The sequence below is a fragment of the Colossoma macropomum genome, unplaced genomic scaffold, assembly GCF_904425465.1.
Source record: "Colossoma macropomum unplaced genomic scaffold, Colossoma_macropomum, whole genome shotgun sequence".
NCBI classification, from domain to species: Eukaryota; Metazoa; Chordata; class Actinopteri; order Characiformes; family Serrasalmidae; genus Colossoma; species Colossoma macropomum.
Genome location: NW_023494788.1, coordinates 31,869,006 through 31,881,030, shown reverse-complemented (window position 1 = coordinate 31,881,030; position 12,025 = coordinate 31,869,006). Strand labels below are relative to the sequence as shown.

At 38.2% G+C, this 12,025-nt stretch overlaps 1 protein-coding gene across 1 annotated transcript; it reads left to right on the top strand.

Moving 5' to 3' along the window:
- The first annotated feature begins 469 nt into the window (after window positions 1-469).
- On the top strand, window positions 470-5,244 carry LOC118807248 (transforming growth factor beta activator LRRC33-like). The gene is made up of 2 exons (XM_036569200.1): window positions 470-628; window positions 710-5,244. Exons 1-2 carry the CDS (start codon window positions 515-517, stop codon window positions 2,546-2,548), a joined length of 1,953 nt encoding a protein of 650 aa, XP_036425093.1. The 5' UTR covers window positions 470-514; the 3' UTR covers window positions 2,549-5,244.
- Window positions 5,245-12,025: the final 6,781 nt, after the last annotated feature.

The window sequence follows — 12,025 nt, the reverse complement described above, 5'->3', positions numbered from 1 at the left end:
TATTTTAATTGCAACAATAGCATTCAACATTAATGCTTCAGGCAGATGATTATTTGACATGACAAAACAGATTAAGTAGATATGTAAAAATGCCAAGCTGCAAAACTCGCATACAAACTTATCTCCAGGTGAAAATGTTGCTTAAATTTGCTTCAAGCTACCAATCACTATAGCTAGCATTTAACCCTAATGCTAGTTACTCAGTGAAACTCTGTGAAGTACTTTGTGTCTTTATGCTGAAAATCTACGTAAATAAAATTTGGAGGCACATTTTATATTTTATGCTTTGTTTTTGTTAAACTCAACAAACTCAACAAATAGTTGGCATCGGTGTTACTCTTTATATGTCCCTGTAATCTATGTTAGGAAAAAACAGAATGACAAGGCTGCCTATCGTGTGCAGAATATTTTCAGCCATGATGTAATTTGCATTTTTGTAATACTAATGGCACTGGGAGGGGGAGAGAGATAAAGAGTGAGCTATAAAGGAATGGACTATGTGCAATAAAACACAATGCGTCTTGTCAGGGACACTTCACAAATGGCTGTGGACCTTATCAGCTTGCTTGCTCTGTGCACACTGTGTGCACCCATACTTTCCTCTGCAATGGCATACAGATCCCAGCAGGTAGGATTTACTACTAGATCTGCCATTTCTCCACTTACTTAGATCGGTTTATCCCATTCCTGTTCCTGTTTTTCCTTCTAGTACAATCCTTTGGAGCAGTCCTGGAGAAATAGAAACCTTTGCTCAATTCCTGCAGAATTGGACCTCAGGCTGCAAGCACTTGATCTGTCAAGCAATTCAATTGAACAGTTAAATGTACTCAACCTAAAATCGCTTAAGAAGCTAGACATAAGTTACAACCATCTGAATTTCATAGAGAAAGGAGCTTTCAAGTACCTGATCCATCTGGACTACATGAATCTTGCAATGAACCTACTGGACAGCAATGTAATGAACAACAGCAAAGCCTTTCAAAACCTTTATGGACTGAAGCATTTGGACATTTCACTGAATAATCTAGATGACGGTGCTGTGGGTCTATATATTCACAATGCTACTGCTCTTGAACAGCTCACTCTTAATGGAAATAGTTTGACTAAACTTACACCAACTCTATTTGCAAATAACAGGAACCTTGTAAATATTGATATTGAAAACAACAATATTTTGGAAATTGATAAAGGAACATTTGAACCCTTGAAGAAACTATCAGTATTGAACCTGGCAAGGAATAATCTGGTACATGTTTGTGACTTTCAGCTTTGTCAAGTAACAATTCTCAACTTAAGCCGAAATTCAATAGAATTCTTCTTCACTAATCCGAATTATCAAATGTATCTCCTCGAAACTCTGGATTTAAGCTATAACAATCTTCTGTATTTTCCTGTTGTTCCTAAAAGAAATAGACTGAAGTACCTTTATCTGCAATACAACAAAATTGGTGTTTTAGGATTAGAAATCTCTATTTCAGAAGCTAAAATGTTACACAGAAATATAACCCAGGACACAGAAATTCATAATGCAGGAAACAGTAATGACCTGAACCTTCTGACATTATGCCACATTGACTTGAGTGCTAATGATTTTACAAATTTCTCTTTAAATTCTTTAAGCAAACTGTTGTCTTTAGAGACGCTGAATTTAAGTGACAACTGTCTCCAGTACATCAGCCATGGCATGCTGATAAAGGACAACCAAACAGAAATCAGTAACATCTCCCTGCCGTCTTTACTCCATCTAAATCTGCACAACAATAAAATTGAATACTTGCCCAAAATCTTATTTGATTCCCTTCCAAAATTAGAGACACTCATCCTTAGACAGAATGATGTGAAGCTATGTGAAGAAAAGGCTAATTTATCAATCAGTACCTGTGTGTCTTTCAGAGGAGTACACAGTCTGAAACACTTGGATCTAGGAGAAAATGGGATCAAAATTGTCCCTAACACCTTTGCAAACACTCGGTTAGTGTCTCTCAATCTAGAAGGCAACAAAAACATATTTCTGCCGAGAGGGTCTTTGGAAGGTTTGCAGGGAAGCCTTGAATCACTAAGTATTGCTAACAGCAATGCAAGCAGGTCACGTGTGTTCACTCCATGTATGACAAAGCTGAGAACTTTAAACATCTCTCATAACAGGTTTAAAGATCTTCCAGAATCATTTAGGTGTTCACCACTGAAGGTCCTTGATCTACGAAACAATAACTTCACTTCTTTGAACTTTTTATTAAGAAATATGTCTCAAGAATTAGATTTTATTTATATCAGCAATAATCTATACAACTGTTGTAATACAAGATGGCTAACAATCTTGCGTGAGAATCATGTGAGCATTGCAGACCTGGAAAGAGCTAAGTGTCAGTATAAGACTGGTGATGATATTACATGTCACTTGTTACAAAACAACACCATACAATGTCAAAGGGAAGCCTTTTGGAAAGGCAAAGGCTATGTATGGGTATTTATATCATGTTTAATCATCCTCCTTACTATTGTGGCACTGGTGAAAGTGATGCAGGCCCAGGGACCACCAATTGTTTAAGAAGAACATCTGTTGTCAAAGAAAAGTAATTTATGTTTTATACATGGTTTAGCATGCATCACCAACAGATTTTGTGTCATGATTTTTAAATTGTATTTGGATGATTATATCTGGACATGTAACATTATAACAAATGCAAACAAACATAAATACATTAAAACCTAACAAGAATGTTTTGTTTTTAAAAAGGTTACAATTATTACAATTTTTATTATTCTTTTTATTTTAAGATTTACTTTGAGTAGAGGGCTGAAATGGTCCAGAAGGCTGGCAAGCAGTAGGCACCCGATTAAGGCAGAAGAAGCAACAGCATCAGACCGCACAGGATGGGCAGTTTTTTTTTAAATTTTTTTTATTTATGTTTGTTTATGGGTTCTTACACCTGTCTAAGAAGACATAACTGTTATTTTGGGTACTGACGAACATAAACTCAGTTGTTCATGAATGAACGAAGCTGTACTATTTTCCGAGTTTGCAGCTGCTAGCGCTAACTAGCCTAGCAATGTCCGCTAAAGGGCCAACTAGGCTAGCCATACTGGTAAACTGCTTAAATATCTAAAGTTAGTTGACTGCATTGAAGACAATAATTTGGAGCAGCAGCATTTTGTAAATGCTGAGATACAAAGCCTGTTTCAGTCACTGAGGCGCTCTGCGTTTAGAAACAAGAAGATCCTGAAATAACGGTCTTCATAAACCCCAGAACAGAACAGCCAATCATGATGTCGATTTTATTCCCTTTTGTAGTGATTGAACATTACTACCTATCAGCTATCTCATGGCAGCAGTAACTCATAGCTTGTGGTATTTTCCACTCTTTACTGTATTTATGCTAATGCTACCTTAACATTACTTCCCTCAACCCACAGCTCAGCAGATTCAATGATTTCCTGAACAACACGCCTGATTTAGGTCATGGAGGGCTCTGTAATCAGCTGATAGGCTGCATCAGGAGCAGGTTAATAAACTCCAATTTAAACAGTTGCAAAGATTGCCTAGTTAGCCATTTAGTGGACACTGCTATGCTAGTTCGCGTTAGCAGCTCAATAGGTTAGATTGTACAGCTCTGTTCAGCAGCTAAGTTTACCTAATATACTTCAATTTCCAAAATATACAGCTACAGAATCCTGACTGTGTGTTACATTATATGACAAACATCGGTCATAAGGGCGGACATGTCAGCGCAATAGGCCCTTTTCACATTATCGCATTTTTTGCTGGTGGAAGTAGTCATTGCAAGGTAATGCTGCTTCCGCTAAAGCAACAACGATGATGAGTAGAGCGTGTACAGCTTACTCATGAGTCTGAAGCAAAAACAACCTTGACTCAGTGTCAGTGGATTGTCAGCTGACGATGAGCAGAGGAAAATTTTGTTTGTGCAATGAACAAAGGAATAAACTTTGTCTTACAGAGGAACGCCCCCCTGCTGTCATGTGTGCGTATTTAGCTTTTTGCCAACTAGTTTTCTGTTAGCGAGCTGTTTCAACATTTCCAGCTTTTATTTAGTTTGGACTTCCATATTTTTGTGTGTTTGGTGAGTTGGTCAGTTGACCATTAGAAAGTGCAGGTGAACACCCTCTTCTAAGGCCCAATCCCATTTCTTATTTTTACACTTATCCCTTTTTTTGAGTGTCACTTTGTCCGTTTGGAACTGAGTTACAAGGGCTAGTTGTTTAAATCTTCCCCTACGAAATGAGACAACCCTCAAACAAAAAAGAGCATTACTTCATTGACAGGCAACTAGTGGTGCTCTGTAGGAAAACCTGCCGGTCTGCAGTGATAGCAGAGGAGCGGTAAAGTTCAGCAACCTTGCTGCTGGGCTTCAGTTAAATTTAGGGCTTTATATGCCTTCAGAGAGGAGGGATGTGACAACTATTTATGATTGCCGCCCCTAATTCATCCCAACAAAAACTGGGACACCCTACCCCTAGACATGAACATGCAAAATAGAGGGGTAAGGGCTAGGTGGTAGGGGCAAGAAGAGAAATGGGACTGAGCCAAAGACTTTAACAGACGCTGTTAAAAAGTGCCAAAAGTCAGAAGAAAGATTTCAGAAGCAAAAGAGCAACTCCAGAAACAAAAAATATCAGCAAAATCAGCAAACAGAAAAAAATGCAAGCAAAAACTGGCAAAATTAGTAATAGATTTATATCAAAATGAGAAGAAATGAGTAAAAAATCTTTTTGAAAAATTAAGATTGATTTAACTCTCATTACTTGTATTTGCAACATTTTTTTTACATTTTGAAACTCAATATTTTACTTGAATTTTACTATTTTATTATTATTGTAAGTTAAAATTTGATTTATTGCAGTTCAACCAAACAGGCTCTGGGTCTTGCACAGGGGGTGTAAAGTATTGGTTTTGTTAATAATGGTGGCTACTGAGTGAAAAATCAACTGGTCTAGTGGTTTGATATTATTTTTTAATTTTTCACAAATGCACAAATCATTCTGTAATATACAGTATATAAAAGGTATTATGTTATAGGTCTATTCAGACATGTACAGATATTCACACTTTAGCTCCTTTCACACTGTCCCTTTGTTACTCTATTCTATTTATTGTATTTTTATTGTATTTGTCCCTTAGACAAATAATTTTTGCTAGTCTGTGTGATGGTCTGGTCTGTTCAATATGCTGCAAGATACATGTGTATACTCACCAAGATAAATTCCTTGTATGTGTAACATACTTTGCAAAATAAAGTCATTCTGTTTCTACTGGGAGAAATTTTTGCCCATTCTTTCAACTGTGCAGCCCATTTAAAATCCTCAGCATTTCAAAGGGATTCACACCTGGGTTTGGACTAGATCATTTCATAACCCCCCATTTCTTCCTTTTGAGCCATTCCTTGGTGGATTTGCTTGTATGTTTGGGATCATTATCCTGTTGTAAAGTTCACTTCTTCAGCTTAAACATTTTTACAGATGGCCTCACATTCTCCTCAGTTACTCCCTGGTATAAAAGAGAATTCACAATTGATTCTATGATTGCAAGTTGGCCAGGCTTTGAGGCAGCAAAGTAGTCCATACTTTACAGTTGGTATGAGGTTCTGCTGATCAAATGCTGTCTTTGGTTTTCACCAAACATGGCTTCTGGTACTGTGGCCAAACAACTCTACACTTTTAAAAGAGATGGTTCTTCAAGGGTTCTTTAGTAAAATAAAAATAGCCATGAACACTCAAAGAACCCTCTGCATGATTAAAGGGTTCTTTGCATTATGAAAGCGTTCTTCAGATTGATGGAGAATGTGTTGTAGATGGTTCTATGTAGAACCTTTTTGAAAATGATTCTATATAGTGGCCAAAAGAGTTCTTCTACTGTTACAGTGTTAAGCTCGTAACGACAGAAGAACCTTTTTGGGTACTTTGTAGAACCCTTTTCTAAAAGGTTCTATATAGAACCGTCTATAGCACAACCATGCACATTTTCCATCAATCTGAAGAACCGTTTTATGTTGCAAAGAACACTTTAATCATGCAGCTCTTTGAGTGTTCATTTTCTTTACAAAAGAATCCTTGAAGCACCATCTTTTTTTTAAGAGTGTATCTTTGATTCATCTGTCCATAGCACATTGTTCCAGAAGTCCTGTTCCTTGTCTAGATATTCATTAGCAAACTTTACTCTTGCCCCAATGTTCTTTTTAGACAGCAAAGCCTTCCTCCCTGGCGCACCTCCCATGTGGGTCAAATTTGTGCAGCCTTTTTTTTCTAATAGAAGATATATGCACATTTACATCAACAGTGGCAAGAGCTACCTCCAGATGTTGAAATTCTGGGGTTCCTAGAGACTTCTTTTAGCATCTTAACAGCCTGGCAAAATGGAAAGAAAAAAATGTTTAATCAGAAATAAAATGGGATCTATTTAAAATATATCAGAAAACTCATTACATAAACATTATTATTGTTTTTGTGTTTTGATATTGACATATAAAGAGTTACACATCATAATAACTCGTTATAATTGTATTCATATACTATTCATCTAGAATTTCGTTGACATTGCTGTATGCTGGCTATTGCCTTCTGATGTTAGCCCCTCTGCATGTCAGACCAAATTTGCAACCCAGTGTCAGTATTTAATGCATCCTTTTTTTGATTCTTTACTTCAAGCTCTTTGCATCAGTATTAAGCAGAGAATGCCCACATTTTGATCAGACAGGCTACTAGCACCTGAGAGATAATAAAGGAAATAATGGTGTCGATTCCAAGAGTTGATTCCATCAAAAAATTCTCGATTCCAAAAATTTATAAATAAACCCACTTCACACATGAACTTTACACACTAATTTAACAGTAATTAAATGGGAAGGGATTACATGTGAGTTGAAATGCTGGGAAGACTGACGCAGCAATTAATCTGCACGAAATCTAATTTAGTACAATTCCTGCACAATTACGAAAATCTCACGTGTAGAACTGTCAGTGCTTAAAGCTGACTGAAAAAAGTTGACGGTGGGTCAACCGAAATAAGTTAACGTTGAAAAGCTGGGTTGAGGTTAAAGAGAAGTTAGATCGTTGTTCTGCCAATTGCTGATGGAGAAACAACTCTCCTCTTAAAGGCGCAAACACCCTCTTTTCACGAGGCTGCAGGCTTTGTATTCGACTTTTCCGTTACACTTTGAATGATGCACTAGTTACCTTAAGGGTCCGCCAGCGCCAGAAAGTAATTACAGCACCATGTAAGGTGGAACCGAAAAAAAGGGAGTCGATCTGGTCGAAGTGTCGACTCCGAGCAGATCAGTTGTAGCTGAGTTTCCACAGCGCTTTTGGGTCTGTACGTTGCACGTTGATTTTTATTCATTATTTAACTTAAAACTGGACCTTTCAGAGCGAACAAACATCCAAACTTATTATAACATTAAGAAACCAACCTGTGGACCGCCTACGGACCCGTGGCGTCTGAATAACTGTTAATTGCAGGGCGCCCTCAAGCAAGCTAGCTAGCAAGGTAGGTTAGCTTTAAGTTAACTAGTTAGCTAGCTAGCTGGCTAGAAAAGGACCGTTCATCCTGGAAAGAATCTAGAAAACACGAAGCAAAGAGAACATGATGTCTGTGGGATGGAAATCTACTGGAGACATAAAAAGATCTCTTGTTTACAAACTTATCGATCTCGAAAATGCCAGAAACGCGATGAACGAAGAGTTATATCACTTTACGGAAAAGGTAGGAGAAATAAAGCTTGGAAAACCTTGGACAGTGTTCTTTCAGCTTGGTGGCGGGCGTTGTGGTTAGCCGTAGTTAGCTAGCTAGCTAGCTAGTTAACGTTAGTTATGACCGGTTCGCTGAGGGAAAGAGGCATTTTGGTTTAGACATATTAGGAAATTGAATTTATAAGTAGGTAAATAATGAGTACATAATAGTTAGCAACCGAATGTTTTATAGCTAGCTACCTTTGAGTTAACGTTAACTTAATGTGTAGCTAGCTAACGTTAGTCGTAAACTATTTAGTATAGACCACTGTAAGTTAGTCGTACGTCATTCTGTAGTCCTCGTTACGCCCATATTAGGAACTCCGGGTCTAAGCTCCATTTCTCTATGTCCCGAATTAATAGGGTTTTCGAAAAATCGTCTATATCGCACCATGTGTTAAATAAAAATGTTCAGAACCCGATACCTTTTGTTCTGTGTACATTTTCTCCCGAATACCACTGGATCCTCCGAATTACGAGGTTGAAGAGCTAGCTATAATACTAATATTGCTACATGCGAGCTAAAGCTACTGCGCATCAATTTGATGTTCACTAAGTTACACGCAACTAAGGCGGACTGTGGCGGTGCTCTGACGAGCTGTGCTACCTTATCGAAATGGTCTACTGTCACGCATATTTACGGGTATACCTGTAAATAAAACCTCTAGGTGGGATATTGTGAAATTTGATCAAAAACACTACCCGTGTTAAAACTACGAGGCTGAATTTAGCTTCTTTTTGTTTGAACGTTCCCGTTCCATCTTAAATGATGCTGTGAGTAGCTATTACAAACATAAGCAAACGAGACAAAATACTGACCTATCGGTTCTGTGAAGCAGCAAAAATAAGTTAACGTTACTCAGCTGTTAAGCGGAAGCAGAGAAATCTCCTCAAATCATGCCTCTCAAGCTTCCATGAAGCTGAAGCCAGCTGCTTTTTCGCCGGCTGCTTGTTCGAATTTCCCCGTTCCACCTTAAATGGCGGAACGGGTGGTGGAACGGGAAAAGTCGAACAAAAAGCTGGCGAATGTCCTCAGATAAATGTTAACAGCATTAAAATAAAAATTAGGATATCTGATAGCCGAAATCAGTTTATCAGGGGGTGATAACCTGCTCAAGGAGGTCTAATGACATGAATTCAGTGCGCAGTAGCATTAGCTTACATGTAGCAATATTCATATTTGAACTCTTTAACGACTTCGTAATTCAGGGGATCCAGTGGTATTCGAGAGGAGAATGTTTATAAGACAAAACGTATCGGGTTCTGAACATTTTTATGTAACGCAGGGTGCGATAGAGGCGAAAGCCCTGTTCATTCTGGCCATAGAGAAATGGAGCTTAGACCTGGAGTTCCTAATATGGGCATAAGAACATGGCGCCGACTACAAAATGACATCACTGCAGCGGTCTAATAAAGGTAGGTTAGCGGTTAGCTTAATTATTTGACTCAAGGAACAGTTAGAGATTAATGTAACACATGGAAGTGTCTCCAGATTATCCTGTATCGTTAACTCTTCGGTCCGTTACCTGTCAATATAGAACTACTAAACTCTAATTTTACAGACAGGTGAGGAGATTGAAGAATTTCTGAACTCTCCCGCTTCGACTCGCGCACATGATGGTGCAAATATGTTGAAGACATTAGATGCCAAATGTCGTGTGATAAAGGAACTGATGACGGTCTTTGAAGGCCTTAAGTCAGGTATGGAATCCGTCAAATGTAACGTAGGGTATATGTAGGTGTGAGGTTTTAGAGATTTAAGGTTTACAAAACTTAACAGTTTTCCATTTGTATGTTTAGCTTCAGAGCCTCAAAGCATGAGGAAGCTTCATCTGCCACACAGAATCAGCCTGTCGCCTCAGTGTGTGCTCCACTTCAATCACAAGAGAAGTCGTCAGAATGGAGTGTTTATTCCAAATGTTTTGAAGTTTGGGCCCTTGCTACAAAATGTCATTCAGGAAAGCTCAATTACAAAAGCTGTGCAAATTATTGGAGCAACACTCTCTCTTCAACAAATGGCTTTGTCACTTGAATCTGAGAAAGACAAATCATCTGGCAAAATCTCAACAAATTATGGCACTGAAATTGAGTTATTAAACCAAGATGATTCCAAAAAGAGTGAAATGGAAACTGCCAAGCACAACATGCAGGAGAACATCGTTGCAACAGAAGCTGAAACTCTGAGGAATATTGCAGACATCTCTCCAAGCTTGACTCAGAATGTAACCACTCACATCTTTGAGCCTCAATTAGGAAATGAACCTGAAGTTCAGCACCAAAAACAAACCTCCTCTCAGCTCATGCGTTTTCTTAGAATGAATGGAAGGACAAAGAACTTGCCTGAGGTCAGTTTATTTGGTTCTGTAGAGAGGGCCTTTGTGTTAATGCAGCGACAGAAAATCAATACTGAAGCAATGGATCTGAAGAGAATAACATTATATACAACACAAAAGAGGCAGTCATTCTCTGAGATGAAAGTTTCTGGACCCATCTTCAAAGTAAAAAACAGCTGTGCAGGTTTTGTGACTTACAGTTGTATTATTGCTACACACTCAGAATTGTGGGATATTGGGGATATTTCCACAGAGGTGAACAATTCTTCACAAAGTTCAGTATCTGATGAAAAAGTGGCTTTTCCTTACTGTAATGACTCTAAGGAATTGGACCTCTTCAGTCTAACAGTGTGTACTTCAAGCAGTGAATCTGTTGCCTCAGACAACTTGGAGCTCCAGTGTGACTCTGAGGAACTGACAGACGGAGCAACAGAAGATGAATCCTTAATAAGAATACCTGAATTTCAGATTAGGAAATATGAAGAGATGCCTATTCTTGTTTCCCATGTGGTCAGCCCAAGCAAATTCTACATACAGCATAAGGATTCCAGACTGCAGAAATTATCTGACATCATGGCGTAAGTAGTTGTTTCATTCATAGTGTTGCTGTTTTTTTCTTCATTATATTTGCCAGCGCTCTTTTGTGCTGTTTGTTAAAACAGAAGGACAAGCTGTAAGTCGTGTGCCGAGAGGAACTGCGTCCCGGATATTGGCACTTATGTAATTGGATGGTTTCCCGAGCAGGAGTTATGGTGCCGTGCCCAGGTGACAAAGATATGTGGAATGAAAAGAGGTGAGATCCAGAGCAAAGAAAAAGTTATTGTATGTTCTTTTGAAAATGTACCAGTTATGCTCATTTTTACGCTATGACTTAGGTAGCAGTCACTTGTGCACCCATTTTGGTGGTGTCAGAAACCTTGAAGTGGAGGTCAGGAGAATTGACTATGGAGATTCAGCTTGCCTTTCTCTTTCGAACGTCAAGGAACTCTGTGGAGAAGTTGCAAAAGTGCCAGTGCAAGCTCTGCAAGTCTCCCTAGCAAATGTAGGTGTAATTAAACTTTATTAAGTCACAATCAAGATTTGTTTTCTTATTTGTTTAATGCGTACATGGTTTGATTTATTAGGTGAACCCAGTAAATGGGCAGAGCTGGTCTGTTCAGGCAATAAATTGGTTCAAAGACAAAGTAAGCGGCAGGACACTGTATGCTAGGCTCTATCCTGACGGAAACAAGGTTATGGTGGAGCTCTTCATGGAGAAAGGGAAAATTGGAGCTATGAGGTATGACGACATTATATCAGGTGTTGCAGATGTACAATTACTGATTGTATTGAGTTAATTTTGTGCCAAAAGTTCTATAAATAAATAGTAAAATCCACAAGAAACCTGAAAGGTGTTAGAGGTTCATCTAACAATTAAGTTTATCTAAAACAGTTCGGTTTGTAAAATGTGTCATTTTACACCAGATGACACGGGACTCAAACATGTATTACATTATTCATTTAAATTAGAGTTTGGAAACATTACTTGAAAATCTGACAAGACAGTGCAGTATTGCACTTGATATGATGCTTTCTGTCGTGTAGGGGACTTTCAGGGTGGCTGTGGCTAAGGGTTGAAGAAAAATGCACTCCAAAACAATGGACCAGGAGACACTTAAATTATTACTTTCTTTTAAGACTCATCTGTATAAATATGTCAACACAGTAGCAAAGAAAGACTGCATATATGAAAAAAGAAAGTCCAGAAAAAAGTTTGTTTTATTAATGTTTATTTGTATTTGCAACATATACATTTTGACTTTCATGTTTTTTTTTGTATTTGATTATTTTATTTATAGCTTTTGGTAGAAAATTCCATACATGTGTTGCTGTGTGCACTTTGTCATCCTCTATCCTTTAGTAGAAAGGGACCACCATAGGACCAGTGCTGACCAGATTTTACTGTTTTTTGC